The sequence below is a fragment of the Polypterus senegalus genome, chromosome 12 (genome assembly GCF_016835505.1).
Source record: "Polypterus senegalus isolate Bchr_013 chromosome 12, ASM1683550v1, whole genome shotgun sequence".
Lineage (NCBI taxonomy): Eukaryota > Metazoa > Chordata > Cladistia > Polypteriformes > Polypteridae > Polypterus > Polypterus senegalus.
In genome coordinates this window covers 144,791,291-144,812,351 of record NC_053165.1, presented here as the reverse complement: position 1 = coordinate 144,812,351, position 21,061 = coordinate 144,791,291, and the positions used below count along the sequence as shown (strand labels likewise).

The window sequence follows — 21,061 nt, the reverse complement described above, 5'->3', positions numbered from 1 at the left end:
CAGACACTAGGTGGCAGCGAACAGTTACCAGATAGCTGGGCAACTACAGGAGAAGAGAAAGGTGGTGAAGGCTAAAGAAAAAACATATGATTAGTTGTATGAGAGGTTGAACCTCATGACAGATGACATACCTGTGGAAGATTGGAGGTGTTTAAGAGAGATGGCACTAGAGTTTTTTTATCTTGGAAAGTGAGAGGATGCCTGAGGAGTATAGAAAAAGAAGTTTTTTTTATTTTTTTTTAAATAATGGTTGTATGCAGAGCTATAGTAACTACACTGGGGTAAAATTGATCAGCCACAGCATGAACTTATAGGAAAGAGTAATGGATGCTAGGTTAAGAAGAGAGGTGATGATTACTGAGCAGCAGTATGGTTACATGCCAGGAAAGAGATCCAAAAATGTAATGTTTGCTCTGATGGTGTCCCTAACTTCAGTTAGATGATGAGTCTCATCTTAGTGAGGAAAGCATTAGGGAACAAGGCCTTATTTTAGGAATGTGTTTTAGTCCCCTAATGCAAACAGTAATTTCAATGCACGTCTTTTCAGTAATATTAAAAAGGCAAATTTACAGGGGGATATTACAGTCATGGGGGACTTTAACTGCTCAAATATTAAATAGCAGTAAAAAAAGCAGTACAATCTATGGTAGTAAAAGTATGAAATATATTTGAAAAGAGACAATAAAGGTTAAGAAACATATTTGAAAAAGAGTTATTAAAAAATGCTTATGTAAAAAAAAACAGGTGATGGAAAATGAGTCTTTCAGGTCTGGGTTCTGAGCTTCTCTGGATTGTGGTTCAGTCTGCAGAGGCTTTTCCAATTTCTTTGGGTTCTTCTGTCTTTTGTGTTTTCCTTCTCTGTTCCCTCCATCCCATTGGAACAAAAAATCAAAAAAGAGATCTCCTTAATTATCTTTTTGGTTTCTCCTATATAACAATGAGTTCAGAAAAAAATAAAATCGAGATATTTTCTTTTGTTTTATATTTCTCAGATTTTTTTCCTGAGAACAAATATCCCGGTAGTCTCACAAGTGTCTCTCCTTGAGCTTCAGCAAAGATCTTACTTAGCAAAGTCACAAAATTAGCTAATTTTTTTCAAGTTGTGTCTTTTTTACAATTTGAAAATATCTGCTAAGTAGTAAATGGTGAAATGTGTGGACAGTTGTTTCTGGTAATAAAAAGAAATACTATGACTATGAAACGGTAGTCCTTACTTCTGAAAAATACTATTAGTTGCTCTAATTTATATTGCTGTGCACCAAATATATCATAATAATTCAAGCGGTAAAGGCAGGCAGTGTGGCATAGTGGTTAAGCCTTTGGACTTCAGACATTGAGGTTGAGGATACAAATCCCACTATTGATACCAGGTGACCATGAGAAAGTCACTTCTTCTCCCTGTGCCCCAATTGGATAAACAACAGAAATAGACCTGATCATATTTCAGATGCATTAATCCACCTTGTATAAAGGCATCAAATGATAAGTAAAAGAATATGAAGTTTTGAAAGAGTTTAAAATATAGTAAGACTAGAAGGAGATCTCACAAAATATAACATGCTTTTCTAACCAAATTCTCAGTTTTTACTCATTTTACCTCAGTTATATCTCATATCTCATTTTTGTCTAAAGCTTTTTCTCCTAAGGGATTTTAGGAGAAATATCTGTTACAAAGTTGATTCTTAAATTAAACATAAATGAGACTCTCTTTTAAGTCAAAGGTCAACCTTTGAGCTAAACTATTGGCTTTCTACTCCGTTTGCATCTCAAAGTTAAAGGCCTCACTTCATATAGAATGAACAATGATTATAAGAGTCATCAAGAAGTGTCTGTCTTTCTCAGGCTGATTGTCAATTCTGATCCTAATTACCCCAGGCTAATAAATTACAAAAAGTATTTGTAACAATCTGTTTTTTAGGGTTCTAAAAGAGTGATCTAAAAGGTACAATGATCGAGTCAGTAAAAATACACAGTTTAAAGTCAATCTATAGCAGACATTTAAAAAGATAAACAAGAGTTTGTTGGACATGGGATTTAAGTCCAGAGTTTAAAAACTTAAGGATGTTCTATTGATGTAAAGAAAAAAGGTGCATCTTTTCCAAATTCTGACTGTTTACTTGGGTATTCTAACTACCAACAAGTTAATCTGTATCAGCTCACACAGTACAAATTGTGACTTGCTAGCAGCCCAAGGTGCTATTTTATATGTTAAATTTATTGTGAATGCTGAACATTTATTCTTGATATGGTATATTTCTATGTGAATTCACTGCATATAGCATAAAACCATGCAACATCTAAAAATGAAAGCAATGCACATCCACCCATCCATTATCCAACCCGCTATATCCTAACTACAGGGTCACAGGGGTCTGTTAGAGCCAATCCTAGCCAACACAGGGCACAAGGCAGGAAACAAACCCCGGGCAGGGCGCTAGTCCACCGCAGGACACACACACCCACACACTAGGGACAATTTAAGATCGCCAATGCACCTAACCTGCATGTCTTTGGACTATGGGAGAAAACCGGAGAACCCGGAGGAAACCCACGCAAACACGGGGAGAACATGCAAACTCCATGTAGGGAGGACCTGGGAAGCGAGTCCAGGTCTCGTTACTGCAAGGCAGCAGTGCTACCACTGTGCCATCGTGACACTCAAGCAATGCACAATATGAGGAAATTAATGCAGTGAAGAGTCACCAGAGACATCAAGGTCGCTGCTGAAGTAAGTAAACCACTCAATGAGGTCGACATTCCCTCCACAGGCAGACACACTGCTAATGGCTACACCCATGAGGTCATAAAAGGCCTGGATCTTGATTTTTATCCAGGACACTTGCAACCCCAGACACTCAAACTCCTCTCTCAGTCTCTCAAGAGCCTCAAACAGAGCCTCCTTTGACTCTGTGAAGATCACAGCATCGTCGGCAAAGTCAAGATCAGTGAATCTCTCTTCACCAACAGATGCCCCGTAGCTGCTGGACCACATGACCCTGCTCAACACCCAGTCCATACAAGCACTAAGCAGAGTAAGAACATGAACACACCTCCGACAAACCCCAGAATCAACTGGGAAAAATGCAGATTTTCTGCCTTCACTCTGCACAGCATTCACCATACCAGTGTACAGGCCGGCCATGATATCCAGCAACTTCGGGGAATCTCACAAAGTCTCAGGATGTCCCACATGGCAGCTCAATCAACAGAGTTGAAAGCTTTATGAAAATCGACAAAGACTGAAAAGAAAATCTACTGATATTTGTGTTTGCACTCAATGAGAACAATCAGTGCCAGGATGCGGTTGATGGTAGACTTTATAGGTGTAAAACGAGACTGCTCCTGTCACTGGTAGGTAAGCAAGTGATCACAGATCCTATAAAAGATGACCCTAGCAAGTACCTTACCAGGCACCGAGAACAGTGTTATCCTCCTGTAGTTACTGCCATTTAGGCAATCACCCTTTCCTTTCCAGACAGGGCCAAAAAGTCTTGTTCTCCTGTCAGTTGGAATGGCTCGTGTCTCCCAAATGGAAGCAAAGGTTGCTTGAAATGCCAGGAGGACGGCCTTACAATCAGCCCAGAGAATTTCACCCCAGATACAACAGGTCCCTGCAGCTTTCCCTACCCTCAGCTGGTTCACCACCTGTACAATCTCAGTCAGAGTGGATGGTTCACAGCTAATTAGAGGATCAGCCTTAAGAATTGTGGATGTTCTAGCCAGAGGATATGCTTTAAAAAACTGCTCAGAGTAGCCAGCCTAGCCGGTCACAAATGCAGGATCATCCATTAGGAACATTCCATCACCCACCATGACTGTGGCTCACTGATGAACAGATTCAAGTGTGCACAATGCTTTCATTCCACTGCAAGCAGGATGTTGGTCACTAGACCATAAGATGGTGTTTCACTTGCTTACAGATTCCTCTAACATCTCCTTATCTTCTCTCAGATCCCTTGCTGCCGTTCTTCTCAATTCCCAGTACAGACCAGAGTTGCCATCAAGCTGTGCGCTGCAACTCCTCTAAATGATATCCTGGGTGCGCTGCAAAATGAAATACCTACTTCTGAGAACACTGGCAACACCAACACAGCCCTCAGTAACCTTCAAGGTCTTGTCATTAGGATTGGCAGTCACACCTAAGTCTGCAAGTTCCTCATACAAACTGCATGCAAACTCATTAGAAACAGCCTGATCCTAAAGTCTGGCCAGGTCCAGCCTCATTCTCCTAATAGGTGGTAGCCTACTGGACCTAAGCTGGATCTTTAGAGTAGCAACAACAAGTCTGTGGTCAGAATTCACAAAGTGGGCACTTCTGTAGACCCAGCAGTTTTGTAAGAGCCTCCAGTGTCTTACCACGAGGATGTGATTGATCTTCTTCACTGCCCCACCAGTATTGGAGTACCATGTCCAACAATGCGGCTCAGGATGCTGGAACCAGGATCCAGTGATCCATACTCCCTGACCTTTTGCAAAATCAAGCAACAATCCTTATAGTCAGCCCTGTCAGTGCCAGTGGTCGCAATGAAATCACCCATGATCAGAGAAGTTTTTTATGACTTTCTTTCAGGAACGCTCCATCCCTATAGTAATAACATTGCTTCTTTACTGTATTAACTGATAACTCTTTCAAAAAGACAGATACCACTAAACTGCCACCAACCCCCAAATTTTCCCTGAAAGTTGGAGGACCACTTAAAGCAGTAAAAAAACACACCATAAAGTTCAAGTTGCTCAATCCCTGTACAGAATACAGATTTTAAGGCTGGGGCAGATTTCTGTGTTTATGACCGTAATACTGCATTTATTTTTGTACTACATTTCAGCCTCTCTGTGCACCTTTTCTTCTTTCTCCATCACTCATCAAACTTTAGATATTTTTGGTATTTGAGGGCACTCAATAGACAGAGAGTGTTAAAAAATATAAAAAACTTCACTTTAAAGCCTGCTTGGACTACAATTCTAAAATAATAGATAACAATAATAATCCTTGTGAACAGTGGTTAATCTAACAAATGTGAATTCAGAACTACAGTGCAAAATATCAACAGATATTTGCAGTACAGACTTTATGAGTTTCTTTAGTGAGATATTCAAAAATTTAAGATCCCAGATCTCAGCCTCACATTGCAAACCCAATACTAGCTTGGCAAAACCTGTCTTGCCTTTCATATATAACTCTTGGTGAGGATGAGTACATCAAAAAGAATCTGGAAAAATATTTTAGGTGTACGGTCATTGCTTCTCAAACTGACTGGAAATATTTATTACCTCTAGCAGAATTGTCTGGAAATGTCTTGCTTACCACACCCACAGAAATGTAACTTACTCAGTCCAGAATATGAATGATTACACAGGTCAACAATTTTTCAAAATTTCTTTTTCTGAAATTGCTTTCTCTCATATCATATCACATGTAGTGAGCCCAGATATACACCCAGAAAAAATACTTTACTCTATTTAAAAATGTAATGCTCATTTATATTCAAATAAGACATTCATATTTTCATATACTGTATATAAAGTAAAAATAAATATTCCATTATTCATAGAATCATTATACATAAAAGTGTTGTGGCGGACGGCAGGGACCCATGCCCGGTCAGGACGCCCCTTTGATACTAGAGTCAGAGGAGCAGCCATGGGATCCACGCTACATCCCCCAGAACACTTGGTGGCAGCCCCTCTGGGTTGCATCGGGGCTACAGGCATGGGACTTCGGAGCTCATCCCTGTTGGGTTCCGTGGTCACCACCAGGGGGAGCTGCAAGACGTCCTGAACCCATATGAGCGGTAATGCAGCCACACCCGGAAGTGCAGTCTAAATTGAGGTTAATTACCAACTAAAAATAGTTTAATAAATGTAACAAAGTTAATGGCCAGGCCAGTAATATTCTCTTCTGCTTTACTTGATGTTTATAGCCAACTTCAGGGGCATCTCTCTTCCCAGTCTGGCATGTGTCTGCAAGCATTGCAATACTCCATTTACTTTGCTATCTCCATTCCATTATTGAGATTTCCTGGTGGAAACTCCCTATTACTCTTGGTGGAAATTCCTTATGCTTATCACTCACTGTACCACAGTTTTCATGAAAAAAGTACAATTGGGAATGAAGAAAGTGAATTTTCAAAGACATGCAGCAAACCAACTTATGTTAGGATGAAAGCAACTTCTCAATAATGGCCTTGCCATTTTCTGCTCTTTATTTCCAAAGATGTGAAAAAGAGGCCCATGCATTCTTTTCCTAACCGTGTAGAATTTCATCAAAATGATCATCCTTAAGAAGTTCTCTTATATGTGGTCCATTGAAAATTCTCTTCTTTATGTATGTCTCATTCAATCTTGGAAATGTTTCTCATACATAAGAGAAGCCCATTCACCTTTTGCATCCAGCAGGGGACAGCTGCTCCCTTGGATTGTGTTCTTTATTGATGCAGAACAGACTTGAGCCATACCCATCACTTTGTAACCATGGCAGAAATAATCAGATGAGAGAAATATGGTACAAAAAGAGATATATGTTTATCTTTAAAAGATAACTTCCATTCTTTAAAAAATAGTATTTACACATACAAATCCCAACCAGGGACAAGTCAATGGAAGCATACAGTCATCACAGCCAATTCGTCAGTGGGGAGTGCTGACGGCCATACGTCCATCTGGCAGGAATGTTCAGTGGCAAGGAGACTTCTGGCTTTGTGATGAATCCTTGTCATTATAAACACTCATATAATTATATATTCATAGAATCTGTTATAAAACTTCATATATGTTATATTTGGACTATGCCCAAATAACATCTTCCCCTGTCCTCATTGTTTCTGCAGACAGTAGCCATTGATCACTCTGGCCATATATTGATTCGGAAAACATCAGCATTTTAAAATAGCCTGCCTGGATTGTCTTTCACATGTTTCTGTCCATCTTCCTGGCCAGTTTCACCCTGTCACCTGGTATGTTTGGCTTCAATTTTGGAATAAACGTCACAGATTACAGTAGCACACTTCAAACCTATTATTTCAATGTCAATGTCAATTTATTTATATAGCACATTTAAAACAACATAGTAATGCTGCAGCCAAAGTGCTTTACAATAATAGAATAAAAGAAAAAACAATAAACAATAAAACATAAATAGTAATAAAATATATGAACATAAAATAAGATAGATAATTAATAGAAATAATGTTATATGATCACAAAGCGGAAACCATAAGTATTACTGAAGGTCACTAAATGCAAGTGAAAAAAAATGAGTTTTTAATCTTGTTTTGAACAGTTCAATTGTAGATGACTCCTTTATGTGATGAGGTAAAGAATTCCAAAGGCGAGGGGCAGCAGCTGCAAAGGCCCTGTCCCCCTTGGTTTTACATTTGGTACGAGGGACAACAAGAGACAACTGACCAGAAGATCTAAGCACTATTTCACCTATCAAATGATGTTCCCTGTATCTCAAAAACTAGACCTAAAATCAGTTTTCATGTATTTATGATCAGGGAGTTGAAGTTAGAGAAAATTCGCTATTTTGGTTTAGGAAACATTTTGTCTGCTGACCAGTGTCACTTAAGAAAGCTAAAGGGTAAATGGCACATTGAGAGAACCTTTTGACAGTAGAAACTTATTTTTGTAAAGAAAGCATAACATACTGATTTAATTTGACCTCAAATACAGCATGCGATGTAGGACATCTGTCTGAGAATTATATCTTGTAAATTAGGAATTAATTTTATTGGTCCTTTCACTATTGTCAAATGAGTTTGCCCTGTGTCCTAAAGATAGGATATACTAGCTCAATTTAAAATAAAATTCACCCTTCAATGTTTCTAAGTTTAAATCTGTTTATATACTATTCCATTCTCTCGACCCTCCATTCCTCCACTTCCTATTCAGGTCAATGGTGACAGAATTTGAAATAAAACATATTATGGACTGTAAGTCGAGGGGTGCTAAAGTTTTTTTTATTTAGTTCATTGTGCAGTAACGGTAAAGAGGAATCTTCTTGAGCTCTGTCTGCAGATGGTTGTGCACCACACCTATTACAACAGTTCCATAGATTGCATTCTAACAGGACTGACAGGCATTGTTTGGAGCACACACCTTAGAAGGAGGGCAGTGATCAACAGTTGATTTAGAAAACTATTCAAAATGACTTTTCTATGTTTTTTGTTTCAGTTTTGTCATTTTTGTCATATGGGCATAGACTGAGACAACTATTGCGTTTATAAAAATGCAAATGCACAATACTTTGTTTCTGATCATTTTAAACGACAATTCTCAGCTGATTAGTTTTAATTCAGGAAAATATTCCATAGAAATTGTTAGAACGTCTGATATTTTGTAAAGCTATTTTGTATTTGTTTTGGTAGTAGGAGCTATTGCATTTCTGTTATTTCATCCTCACTTGTTTTTTACTATCTTCTGCTATGTCCTTTGAAATTCTATTTTTTTCATCTCCTGATTAAACTGCTAATTACTTTTAATGTCTTTGACCTGGAAATTTCTATCTTGACCACAATACTTCCTGTGTGTCAAACAGTAAGTGGAATGCATTTTCATGCTTTGTCTAAAATTTATCAAGTGTTTATTTGATTTTTCATATCCATTTCCTATCTTTTGATCTCCTCTTCATAATGAGATTACTAAAACTAATGTCATTATAATGTTTTGTGCTATCAGAAATTTTTGTATGCATTTTTTTTGTGATGATACAGTTTTAACACCTTTTTCTGATGCTGCTAAGATAAGCTCATGCTCTGTCCAGCTTTTCATTGTAATAATAAGATTCAATAAATATATGGATAAATGGATTGACAGGTTATAGCAGAGCTGTCATTTGGCCTAGGTAAGATAAGCCAAGTTGTACTCACACTGCCAGGCTCATTGACTCAGCTTCAGTTTTTTCACATATCTGACACAGACAGGATTTTTTCCTACTATGTAAATAGCAAAAAGTAAAATAGGTACCACCCCTTGGGCGAGATCCACATTTGTGTGTTCATCCTGTTTCTCCAAATGCAGCCTATGTGTATATAATCAGTTCAGTTTTTTGAGACAAAATGAATGGTGTAATGTTACGCTCTGTGCAGTTGGCTAATTATTATTATATATTTGTGCTGAAAGTAAGCAACATTAGATGAAAGTGGCTGAAAAATAGAGATTGCTGTAGTAAAAGGTACTGTATGTGTTATGCTTATTTTTATTAACTTTGGGTGGACTCCATCTGTGAAGCTGAAGCATAGATTCTCAAGATATAAATTCAAATGTGATTACATTTTTACTACAATGGCAAGAATGTTCTGTAATCAATCACATATTCAGTGACCATGAAAAAATTAAAATGCAAAAATTCTGCTCTCTTTCCTTTATATTATCACCATCTAGTATTGTGTTTTGTTTTGATTGATTAATGTTTTGTACGTTTCTAAAGCTATACTGTGCTTTGGGTTTAGTATAGTTTTACATCCAATTGTTAAACACTCATGTCTTGTAATTGTAAAATGTTGTATTTAAAACATAACTCAGTACTCAGGTCCAGTAGATAGTGCTGATGCCTCAAATCTCCAAGATATTGGGTTCACCTCTCAATTTGTTTACTGCATGTGTTGAGATTGACATTCACCCTGTGTTTATGTGGATTATTTTCTAAGCACACTGGACAAATGGAAGTTAACTACCTTAATGTCAGAATAGTGGTGTAGTGGTTAGTGTTGATGCCTCACAGTTATGTTGGTGGTGTCACCATGTGAGAATTTTAAATGGTTTCCCTTTGCCTGCAATAACATTGTCTCAGTATTCTGGTTTCCACCCACATTTTGCAGATGTGTTTTTACAAGTGACTAGCGACAAAACATGTGTAAGTTAAGTGAATTAGACTGAGGTACAGTGGACCAGGTAATATCCAATTGCAGAGCCTCAGCACCGTTCATTGCTGCTGGTCTATGCCTGCAGTTTCACAGTGGAAGTTAAAGTGTGGGGTTAGCGTGGCTATCATGTACTGTAGTATAAATGGTTAAGATTAGGGGTTTGTGTCCATAGTGTGTAGAAAAGATGTGCAGTGACATCCCTTCCATTGTGAAACTGCTGGTGTAGACCTGCGGTGTGCCTCTACAAATGGATTCTTCTTAATGTGCCATCATCCAACCTGGAGGGCCACTTTCTACTTTGATTCCAATTCTTCACAAACTTCTAATGAAAAAAATGGGTTTACAAAATGAATAAATTAATACATAATGAATAATTTCTCAAGATGTGTCAGTATGTTCTGTGACTTACAGACATGGAATTATTGAGTACTTTTCTATAATGATTGGTGGTGGGACATGATAATGAAGAAATTAAAGACTTTTCAAAGTGGCAGTGTTAGGACTAACTCTTATAGACATGCTAAATATTTGTGTGATTTTAAATTCAATTTTAAGTTCATTTTTTCAGTGATCACACGTCACAAAACTGAATGAATGGAACTACGACCAGCATGTGACGTGATCCATCTTTCACTCACTGCTAAAGAGGCGCTGCAGTGCTGCACACTCTCTGATTGGTGGAATCTTTCATGTGACCTCGGTGGATAAAACATTACTTAATTCTTTAGTTAGGGGCGAATTCGGTTCAAAAAAATCTGGCAGTTAAATGGAGTTCAGTTTCTTTGCCCAGTGGGGGCTGGGTGGTCTCGTGGCCTTAGAACCCAAGCAGATTTTTATTTATCTCTAGCTCTCTGGAGTTTTTTTTTTTTGTGTGTGTGTGTTTTCTGTCCTCCAGGCCATCGGAACTTACTTAATTCTTTGTTACTTAGTATTGCTTGATCTTATTTTTCTTTCTTCATCTTGTAAAGCACTTTGAGCTGCATCATTTGTATGAAAATGTGCTGTATAAATAAATATTGCTGTTTGATTCTCTTTTTGTTTCTCGATTTACTTCTCTCAGTTTCCCCTTTTTGGCTTGATCGCTCAATATTCCTCTGTGTTTCTGGTTTCTGACTTCTTGCTCATTCCTTTTGATTGGGAAAGTGTTCTTAGTTTCATGGCAACCCTTAAACTCATAATAATCCCATGAGTTGATGTCTGTCCCTTATCACTAAACTTAAAGTAAAGTATATCCTAGCACACAGGAATGTGCAGTTTTAATTATTGTGTCCTTATTATTATAATAAGCATACTATGACAGAAAAACAGGTCTAACTGCTTATAATTTTACATTTAAAACATTATTTTTACCTAGGTACATAAAAGTAAAACTACACGTGCTTTTGGCTCTGCATTGAAAAAATAAGATTGTACATAGACTGTGGATCTTACACAGTCTATATACAATCTTATTTTTTCAAATCAGAGCCTGCTGATGTGTAAAATGGGCTTTATGCTCTTGCATTCTGGATAATTGCACTGTAAATGTAAACCATGGTTGCATAAGTTTTCAACACTGTGGCAAATGCCATTAACTGAAGTAACAAATAACATATACATGGGATAACAAGTGACTAATGAAGAAATCAGAATTTCTTTTATTTTATTTAAAGATATCATTGTTAAATCTGATAGCTTTTACTATAAACAGTGTGGAAGCTGACCCGGACACAAACAGGTGGACACGGTGAAGTCACCCAACACACGTTTACTATACATACTATTATTTACAAATGTGACACACAACTCCAAAGTCTTCACAAGTCCAGGCCAACAATCCAAATGCCTTTTCCTCTTCAGGCCGCCTTCTTGCCTTCTACAAGACCTCGTCTCCTTCTCTCCCGACTCCAGCCATCGTATGGAGGGAGGCGGCCCTTTTTATAGTCACCCAGATGTGCTCCAGGTGCCTCCTGACAATCTTCCGCCGGCACTCCCCAGTGTGGCGGAAGTGCTGAGGTCCAAGGCTCCAAAGGCATTGGGGTGCCCCCTGGCAGTGACCATGGGCCCCTACAGGGCTGAACTTCAAAGCTCTGTACCTGTGGTCCCCAAAGCCACCAGGGTGGTCACCCCCTCGTGATCTGGAGGAGGCGCAAGCCCTACTCCGGTCATCCTGGGCATCCCGGCTTGGTAGCAGCCCCAGCCACTCACCACAACAGGCTCAGCATTTTATTGCATCATTCTTTTGCTTTAAATCCTAGAGTGCAGTAAATGTTTAATTCAAGATCATTACATATTTCCACACTCAATTCAGATATGAGTTGTCCTATATAACTTCATAAATGTTTCCATTACATTAGTCTTTTACTAAATGACTTGAAATTCATCAAACTGTCAGCCCATTTACTAATTTGTAAAAAATCATTACTTTTACTGTTACTAAAACAAACTTGAAAATAACAGCTTAATTAACTTGTTGTCTATAGCACAAATGTGTTAATCAAAAAATACATTATACATTTTTATAAAATAAAAATAATCAATTTAAACCTTTTAAGCAATTTTACTAATAATAATTTATATTCTGTGCTATGCAAATCATTGGTTGTATTTTTTCTTTGCCATAATTATTAAAGCATATAAAATGAATGAGTGATATACATCAAACATGTTGAGCATTCATTGCTGTACTATTTTACAATTATCAGAAATAATGTCTTCAGAAAGACTGTGAATGCATCTGATCAGAGACTTGTAATAATAAATACTGCGGGCTCACCCTACAGACTAACAAAAATTGAATTTGCACTGCCAGCCAGAGACCAAAGAAGGTTCATTCTGGTCTGAAAATTAAGAAGGATTGATTGTTCAAATGCAAAGGTGCATAGATAACTCTGTTTAACTTTTCTAAATAAATAAAGACAGCTTTATTACCTTTGAATAGGTAAAACTAGACACGTTAATACTAAACGTTTGCAAAACATTGCTTTACGATGAAGACAATGCAGTGTGTGAATCATATAAAAATCTAAATATTATAAATATTTTTTAACAGTCATTGAGTTTCAGGGACATATTTTATCCATAAAGTAATACTTCATTTGTTCTCGTTAAAAATTGAATCCTATATGAATTTGACGGTTTACTTACCTAACACTTGAAGTGTGACACTTCCACTCGTACTCCCCCCCTCAGTAGTCCCGATGCTCACGTTGTACTGTCCCGAGTCCCGTAGAGTCAGTCTGAAGAGCGACAGAGATCCCGTCATTGTGTTCAGATGGGCTCTCCCTTCATATCCCTGTCCGTATCCAACTGTAGAACCTGCCGAACTCACCACCATGTTAGTATTGTTTAACGTCCAGGTCACCGTCTGTAACACGACATTTGAAGGATTTGGTGAAACGTCAAATGTCACATCGCCGCCTACCCGTCCGAAAATGCGGCTTGTGGGAGTAGTGAGACTCAAACCGGAGCAGCCTGTGGAAAAAGACAGTACTAATTATACTCCAAAAATAAAAATTAGGCGGTAGAAAATTAATGATAAAATATGTTATACTGAAAATCACTTCAGCGTATTACTCACCAACACATAATGCCGCTGTCAGAAAGCAGCGAATACACTGAGCCTCCCACATTTTAGCTCTTCTGTGTTCGTGCGGCTGAATGAGATAGACTTGAAAACAATCAACAGCACCATCTTACAAGTATCTCCGCCCATGCACACACGCGCGCGCACACACACCAAACATTTCTAAATTAAATACTAGCAGTATTGTGGAGTAAGAATAATGAAAACGAATACTTCTTACGGGCGGCACGGTGGCGCTGCTGCCTCGCAGTTACGGGAACCGGGTTCGCTTCCCGGGTCCTCCCTGCGTGGAGTTTGCATGTTCTCCCCGTGTGTGCGTGGGCTTCCTCCGGGCGCTCCGGTTTCCTCCCACAATCCAAAGACATGCAGGTTAGGTGGATTGGTGACTCTAAATTGGCCCTAGTGTGTGCTTGCTGTGTGGGTGTGTTTGTGTGTGTCCTGCGGTGGGTTGGCACCCTGCCCAGGATTGGTTCGTGCCCTGGGATTGGCCCCAGCGGGGATTCAGCGGGTTAGAAAATGGATGGATACTTCTTACGTTAATAATAATACTGTAATACAAAATAGTATCTGGGTAGTTAATTTCCATATAAATTAAAAGCTATTTTAAAAAAGTTAATTACACTTAAGAGTACCAGAATATGCTTAACATTTCTAAACATTACTAATCTAGTTCACTGTCACATTGGTGGGGGCTTCAATCTTGTCCAGGGCAACAATTATTAACTAAAAATATTACTTTAAAATTAGATCAGCATATTAGCATTTAAGACATGTACTGGAAGGACCTGCGAATCATCATGAATAAGACTGATTTTTGTCCATAAAAGGTTAAATATTTTTTCAAAATATATTTCCACAAAGTTCTACTAGCAGGAAAATTAGTTTCTCCGCAAGGTGTCCTTTTATCGTTTTTTTTTTTATCCACTTGTCATTTCAGGGTAGAATGGTACAGCTGTAGGCACTTCAGTGCAATCTGTATTTGAAGTTATCTGCAAGTAGCAGAGGAAAAAAAAATCTATCATTTCTTTAATAACTGCTGGGATTAACTCTCGATGTGGCACCAGTCCACAGAGGGTACACCCACTTACATTGCCTCATTCACAGATGAGTGACCCCAATCTAAAACTATACCCAGCACTTCAATATATGGCAGGAGATTGGGCAGTAACAGTAAAAACCCCCACATACAGTATCAGGGTCAGGATTAATTAAGTAATGCCTGATATCAGTGGTGCTGAGTGAGTCTTTCATTTCCTGTAGTCTATGAATTAGAAGGAATGTAATTGTTAGTGGAAGGGTGGAAAATTTCTTGACTATTACAAATGACATTCAAAAATTATTACAGTAGATGGAAACAAATCTCTGATCATCTGAGCAATAAATCCCTGAAGCTAAATACATTTTAGCCTCTAAGATTCTCTATTGTTGGATTTACTAAGGACAGCAGAAGGGTGTTAAAATGACATGTGTTACAGGGCTTTTAAAGCTTGCAGTTGCTTTTCAGCATACTGTGATCAAAGAAAGATGTTACAAATATTATCAGGATGCATACTGCATTTTATTAACATATTGAAAGTTGCTTAGGAACGTATGTAAGACCAGGTTACGTTTTGGTTTCTTTAGGCAATGGAATAATTATGTTTATATGTCCTGTCCTTAAATCTTCTGTTAAGTTACAAATTTGTCTCTGTTTTGTTTCTAAGATTTGCATATTCTCTTTTTTGTCTTTCCTGGATACTCTGGATTTCCTACCACATCCAGACTGATTGTGTGGTATTATAATTAACCCTGAAAGCTTGGTGTGAGTGTCTATGTGTCAGACTAATGCCTTGTACCTGATGTTGCCTAGGTTGGCCCCTACTCCTGGTACTCTGACCTTGATTAGGCAAATTTGATGGTAAATAAACAGATGTCACTGATAATCACAAGGAAAAATACACTACTCAAAAAAATTTAAAACATTTCACATCTGTCACATGTGCTTAGTGTGAACCTGATCATATCTATGAAGAGGATGGGGCACCAATTGCGGAGCTGCCAAATGTGGTATTCTCTGGCGATTGCCAGTCGAGCTTCACAGTGATGGGCTGTGAGCACAGGTCCCACCAGAGGATGTTGGTCTTAATGCTACCTACATGAATTCTGACAGAAACATACACACCAGCTGGACATCATTTTGTAGGGCTCTGGCAGTGCTCTTTCTGTTCCTTCTCACACAAACAACTAAATACTGGTCCTGCTGTTTGGTTGATAGCCTTCTACAGTCCTGTTCCACTCTTCTTGTGTAATATCCCATTTCTTGCTATCTCCTCCATGCTCTAGAGACTGTGCTGGGAGACACAGCAAACCTTCATGCAACGATATGTATGGATGTGCCATCCTGGAGGAACTGGATTACCTGTGCATCCTGAATCAGCTGAAGGTACTGCTTCATACTACCATTAGTGACAAGAACATTAGCAAAATGCAAAACTAGAGAAGAATCAGCCAGGAAGGATAAGGAGAGAGCAGTTGTCTGTGGTCACCATCTTGAAACCCATTCCCTTTTTGGGGTTGTCTTGCTGTTGCCTCTCTGGTGCACCTGTTGTCACAATCATTTGCACCAAAGCAGGTGAAGTTGATTCACTATTGCTTATGCTTCCTAACTGCACGGATTGATATCTCTGAAGATTAACTGACTCAGCATTAGAGTTTGATAAATAAATGTTCCCTTAATTTTTAAACAGTGTATTTTTGAGCTTCTTAGATATATATTACTTTGAAATAGCTTAGAAATGTAAATTACACTTCCTAGTAACTTCATTAATATATTCAAGTGCTACAATAAATGCATGTGCTACACATGCCATGTCATAGACTTACTTTTGTTTCATTTATTGCCCTAATTATTTCAGTTCAGTTTGCACCATTAAATACTTTACACATACCTGAGGAGCACAGCTTTTTAGAAAAAAAGCTAAATGATATTAAATGAAAAATTACTGATAGGTGTGATTGTTACTTTACATAGTACACTTAATCATCCATCCATCCATTATCCATCCCTCTATAGCCTAACTACAGGGTCACAGGGGTCTGTTGGAGCCAATCCCAGCCAACACAGGACGCAGGCAGGAAACACTTAATCATCAGATGTATATTAATTTGAACAATTATACTAATTTGTATTTCCTATGCAGTGTTAATATATTACACAACCTGTTTGTCTCCGGTACGTTTAACCATGTTACATCTCCGTTATCTACATTTTTTAAAGGCAGTTTGCTAAGGAAACATATGTGTTTACACAAATAAAACGCTAATTTTGAAGATGCTGCGCCCTCTACTGTCATTATTGTATAACGCATTCTCTCATTTACGTATCTGAATCCGGATATCAAGTGTTCGTAACTTACCCAGATGGAAATGGAGGTGCGTGTTGCAGTTGTTTTGGCTGCTCTGTCAACGTTTTCGTGTAAGTAGCGCATTTGTATAAAGCATTTTAAATGGTGATTATGACTTTTAAAATACCAATCGTGTATCTCACAGGCTCTGTAAAATAATGTCTTTTTTTGTGTGTACAGACTGTAGCTCTGCCGCAAAGCTCATAACTTCTCAGTCTTCAGTTCCTGCCACAGAGAATGGAGAGGCCACATTTAATGTGTCAATTGATCCGGACAATCAAACGGCATTCATTGGAATCTGGACATTTGGTTCCCAAACTGTTGTGAACTGGGTGGGCACAACTATCATTTATAGAGAATACTATGGTGGAAGAGTACTGCTGACTCCTGCTACTGGCACTCTGAAGTTTGATAAAGTGTTTCTTAATGACTCCGGAGAGTACACATTGGTGATTACAACGGCTCCATCTTCCTTCAATCTAAATGGGAAAGTTCAGTTAAAGGTTGAGCCCGGTGAGTAATTGGTACGATAGTTATAAAAGCAATGAACATAATACGCCTGCATACTCTTGTCTTTTTTAACTTTCGTTCAAATACGGGGTGTGTTAGGGCTAAACTTGCGTGTGTCAGCAGGTTGTCTTCAATAGAAAAACTAATGTAAAACTTAATAGTGTGCATTCTGTCTTATAACAGTATCACCAGTGTAGAATCATGCGCAATTAGTCGGGATTAACCCATGGTTTGCACGTTGCTTACAGTTATTAACAACAACCCTTGAGATGGAAAGCACTATTGTATAGTTCAGCGATTTTCAACAATTGTGCCAAGACACACCAGAGGTCCACAGGTGTGCTTCAAGATTGTTTAGAACTAATTAATTAAAGACTTCTTTAAAGAAATATTGCGCAAAAGAAGTCTACGACGCAAATGTTATACCATTTTATATAATTTATATATCCTTTTTATAATATGCTATATATGAAATATAAAGAAATGTATAATTTCATGCATTTACAGCCAGTTTACATGCCACAACATGTTAAACGTTTGTGTATCAAAATTATTTAGTATAATCAATTTATATGAACATTTACTTTAATACATTACGTCTTTGTTGCAAGCGGACTAAGCTGTGTAATTATTCCAATGAACTCGTTTTATTGTGGAACACATCTAGTGTCCCTATTTATTCCTCATTACTCTGCAGTTGAATTTGATCACACATACACATGTATAAGAAGAAGAATTCTTTACATATAGCGCTTTCCTCAATACTCCAAAACGCGTTGAAAAAGGCACACAGGGATGACCCAGAACGCGAACCTGTGATCGTTTTATTTCGAAGGATGAGCGCTACCACTAGGCCACCAGCTCACAATACAAGTATGGGCACCTGATAATTTTGAGTATTTTTTTTTTTATTGCAAAGTATCATAAATAAATGATTGCAAAGGGTAGATGATGATGATTATTGTAAATCAATCTAAACTGTACCTATTTTTGTCAGAACAGCAAAAATGTAATATTTTTGGTGTGCCACAGAATTTTAGTTTGTGTGCCATGAGATGAAAAAGGCTGAAAACTGCTGATCTGTTTAAAGTGTACTTCACTTTACAAGTTTAAAGGAATAGAAGTGTAGGTGACTTAATTAGAGTTTTCTTATCTTCACCTCATTGACTCATGGGTGTGTAGATCTGTTATAAAGAGTGTATTTTATCTTCTGTCAGTCTTTCCTCAGTTTTAGTGCTGTCTAAAAAAATCCTTTCTTTTGGATGTCACAAGTATTCAAAGGGCCAGTGAAACTTTAGTGAATAAAGGAGCAGTTTTGAATTAGGACACCTAGCCCTAATCTACACAATAAAAAACATGATTTCAGTGTACAAAGAAGTCTCACAGGAAACAAAGAACATTTGTAATATAGTCAATTTTTATTTATTTTTTTTAAATAAACTATAAAATGAAAAAGTATGACCACTGGGCAACCCCAGTCAAAAAATACAAATTAAAAGGCATATTATTTAAATATTGGATACTAAATATTAAATAAATGTAAGGCCACTAAATGATATACTACTACTAATAATAGAGGTACATTTCTTTACTGTATATCCTCTTACAATTTTTCAATTATGTGTTTTGTGGCTTTTCTGGAGGCAAAATCAGTGTTAAGATCATCCTAAGTAATCTGTCTCTCAGTTTTGTTGTTGGTACTAATTATTGTCCGTCTACTCAACCTTTCCTGACCCATAAGATCTTAAATAGGTCTTTATCAATTTCATCCTTGAAAAGCTCCTCTTTACCCTTGCAACAGTAACAGGAAATGTATATGTCATTCTGAGAGTTACCCAAAGATTTTGAAACTAACGTTCAATCTTTCAATGTAAGTTCCAGGGTATGGTCCTGGCAGGGCATGCTCAAGAATGACTGGCCTTCACCATGATCTAGAAGTTCATAAAGTTCTAATCATTATTAAAAAAATAAAAATAAAGTAATAAAATCTGAGAGCTATAGTACAAGTCTGAGGTGGACAATCCTTGTTGCTGAATTTTGCGTTGGGAAGGCGTTTTTTTTCTCCCTATTTCATTATACCTGTTATTTAAGAAGATGTTCATGTTTTAAATACATTTGATAAGGCATAAATAAGAGGATCATAAACTAGCAAACCTATTAACATTTTGACATAAATGTATTTTGATTCATTACCAGGTTGTTTATTGTAATACTCAGAAAAAAGGAGGTTGAGAGATTAAAGGTTCAGATCCTTTACAAAGTAACTTTTTTTTTTGGAACCAGCAAAATAAACTAAATTCAGTTAGATTTAATAAAAAGCAGGAGTAGGGGTGCCAGATTAATCATGGCATCTTCTATTAACAAAATTTGCTTCTTAAGGAACTGGCTGGAGGAAACATTTGTTGTTATAAGACCAAGTTTGATAGCTAGCTGTTAATGACATTGCTATTTGTGTACCATCCTGTTTACAATATATAAAAGAACTTAAAATTCTTAAGAAAATTAACTCAATTAAAAAATGAGAAAATGAATTCTGATTAACTCCTGCAGAATACATAATGTAAAGGCCAGTCCATACACCGACAGGCATAGGACATGGGTTCAAAACACACAAGAGTTTTTATTTTTTCCTTGTGGGGAAACACCTTCCTTGTCCCCACAAGTCAAACACAGTTCCCAAAACACAAGCACACCTCTGCACAGCACTCTTCTTCTCTTTCTCCTCCAAGAAAGCTGTGTCTCCTTCCTCTTGACTCTGGCTCTCAGAGTAGAGGCTGCTGGCTCCTTTTATAATGCACCTAGAACTGCTCCAGGTGCTTGATGACCTATTCCCGGCAGCATCTCTGGGTTGGTGGAAGAGCTGCACTGTAGGGCTCAGGAGCAGCTACAGCACCTCATGGTGGCGCCCATGGATCCCAACAGGGCTGTACCAAACTCCAAGTCCCATGAAGCCCTGCAGGAGTCCTAGGCACCTCTGCAACCCAGGGGCGCTGCCATGTGGCATTCCGGGTGAGGTACTGTCCTGACCAGGCTTGCTCCCCCAGTCCATACAAGGGAGAGGCGGCCCGGCCATCTACCACAATACATTAGAAACCATTACCATCTTTCTCAATTTAAAAGTGAAATAAAAGTTATACATTATTGAATTTCTAAGAATGTTACACGTTCTTGTGATGATTCATCACATTAAGAAGCTAAACTAACAGCAGAGACAGGCCTAAAATCACAGAATTAATTAGAACAAAAGTCTGCAGCCACTGGGCCACTCGAGGACCAGGGGCCTTATTTATAAACGGTGTGTACACTGTGAACCCGGCCCAGACACAGACAGGCGGACATGTTGCTTTTCACCACCACACGTTTATTTTCCCAACTATTTACAAAGTTAATTGTCACTCAGACACAGTCCATGCACAACACAAACCCCCAACACACAGTCCTGGCCACTCAATGCCTTCTTCTCTGGGCCGCCTCCACACTCCTATCGTGCCTCGTCCTTCTTCCACCCGACTCCAGCTCTGAATGAAGGGAGATGGCCCCTTTTATGCATGTCCCGGATGAGCTCCAGGTGTTTCCGACACTCCCCCGTTGGCCATGCCGGGTGCTGAAATAACAGGACCCCAAGGCATTGGGGCGCCTCCTGGCGGTGACCACGGGCCCCTGTGTACGCAAGTTCTCCCCTCTGTTTTGCAGACTGGCAGCACCCAGTGTCAAAGCAGTGCTACTGTTCTTGTGTGGTT

At 38.3% G+C, this 21,061-nt stretch overlaps 2 protein-coding genes across 4 annotated transcripts in view; one reads left to right on the top strand and one right to left on the bottom strand.

The window, feature by feature from the left end:
• The window catches only part of LOC120541790 (carcinoembryonic antigen-related cell adhesion molecule 6-like), a 44,548-nt gene extending 30,865 nt beyond the window's left edge, over positions 1-13,683 (bottom strand). The window contains exons 1-2 of one of the 3 annotated variants that reach the window (XM_039773721.1): positions 13,423-13,683; positions 12,990-13,316 (exon numbers count right to left, since the gene is read on the bottom strand). In XM_039773721.1, coding sequence (XP_039629655.1) covers positions 12,990-13,316; positions 13,423-13,474 — 379 coding nt within the window. In that variant the 5' untranslated portion in view covers positions 13,475-13,683. The remainder of the gene's footprint in view (positions 1-12,989; positions 13,317-13,422) is intronic. The other 2 variants (XM_039773722.1, XM_039773723.1) reach the window with 2 other exon arrangements.
• A 3,033-nt stretch (positions 13,684-16,716) lies between these two features.
• LOC120541789 (carcinoembryonic antigen-related cell adhesion molecule 5-like) overlaps positions 16,717-21,061 on the top strand; it is a 68,163-nt gene continuing 63,818 nt past the window's right edge. Inside the window, exons 1-2 of the mRNA XM_039773720.1 lie at positions 16,717-16,882; positions 16,992-17,324. Coding sequence (XP_039629654.1) covers positions 16,828-16,882; positions 16,992-17,324 — 388 coding nt within the window. The 5' untranslated portion in view covers positions 16,717-16,827. The remainder of the gene's footprint in view (positions 16,883-16,991; positions 17,325-21,061) is intronic.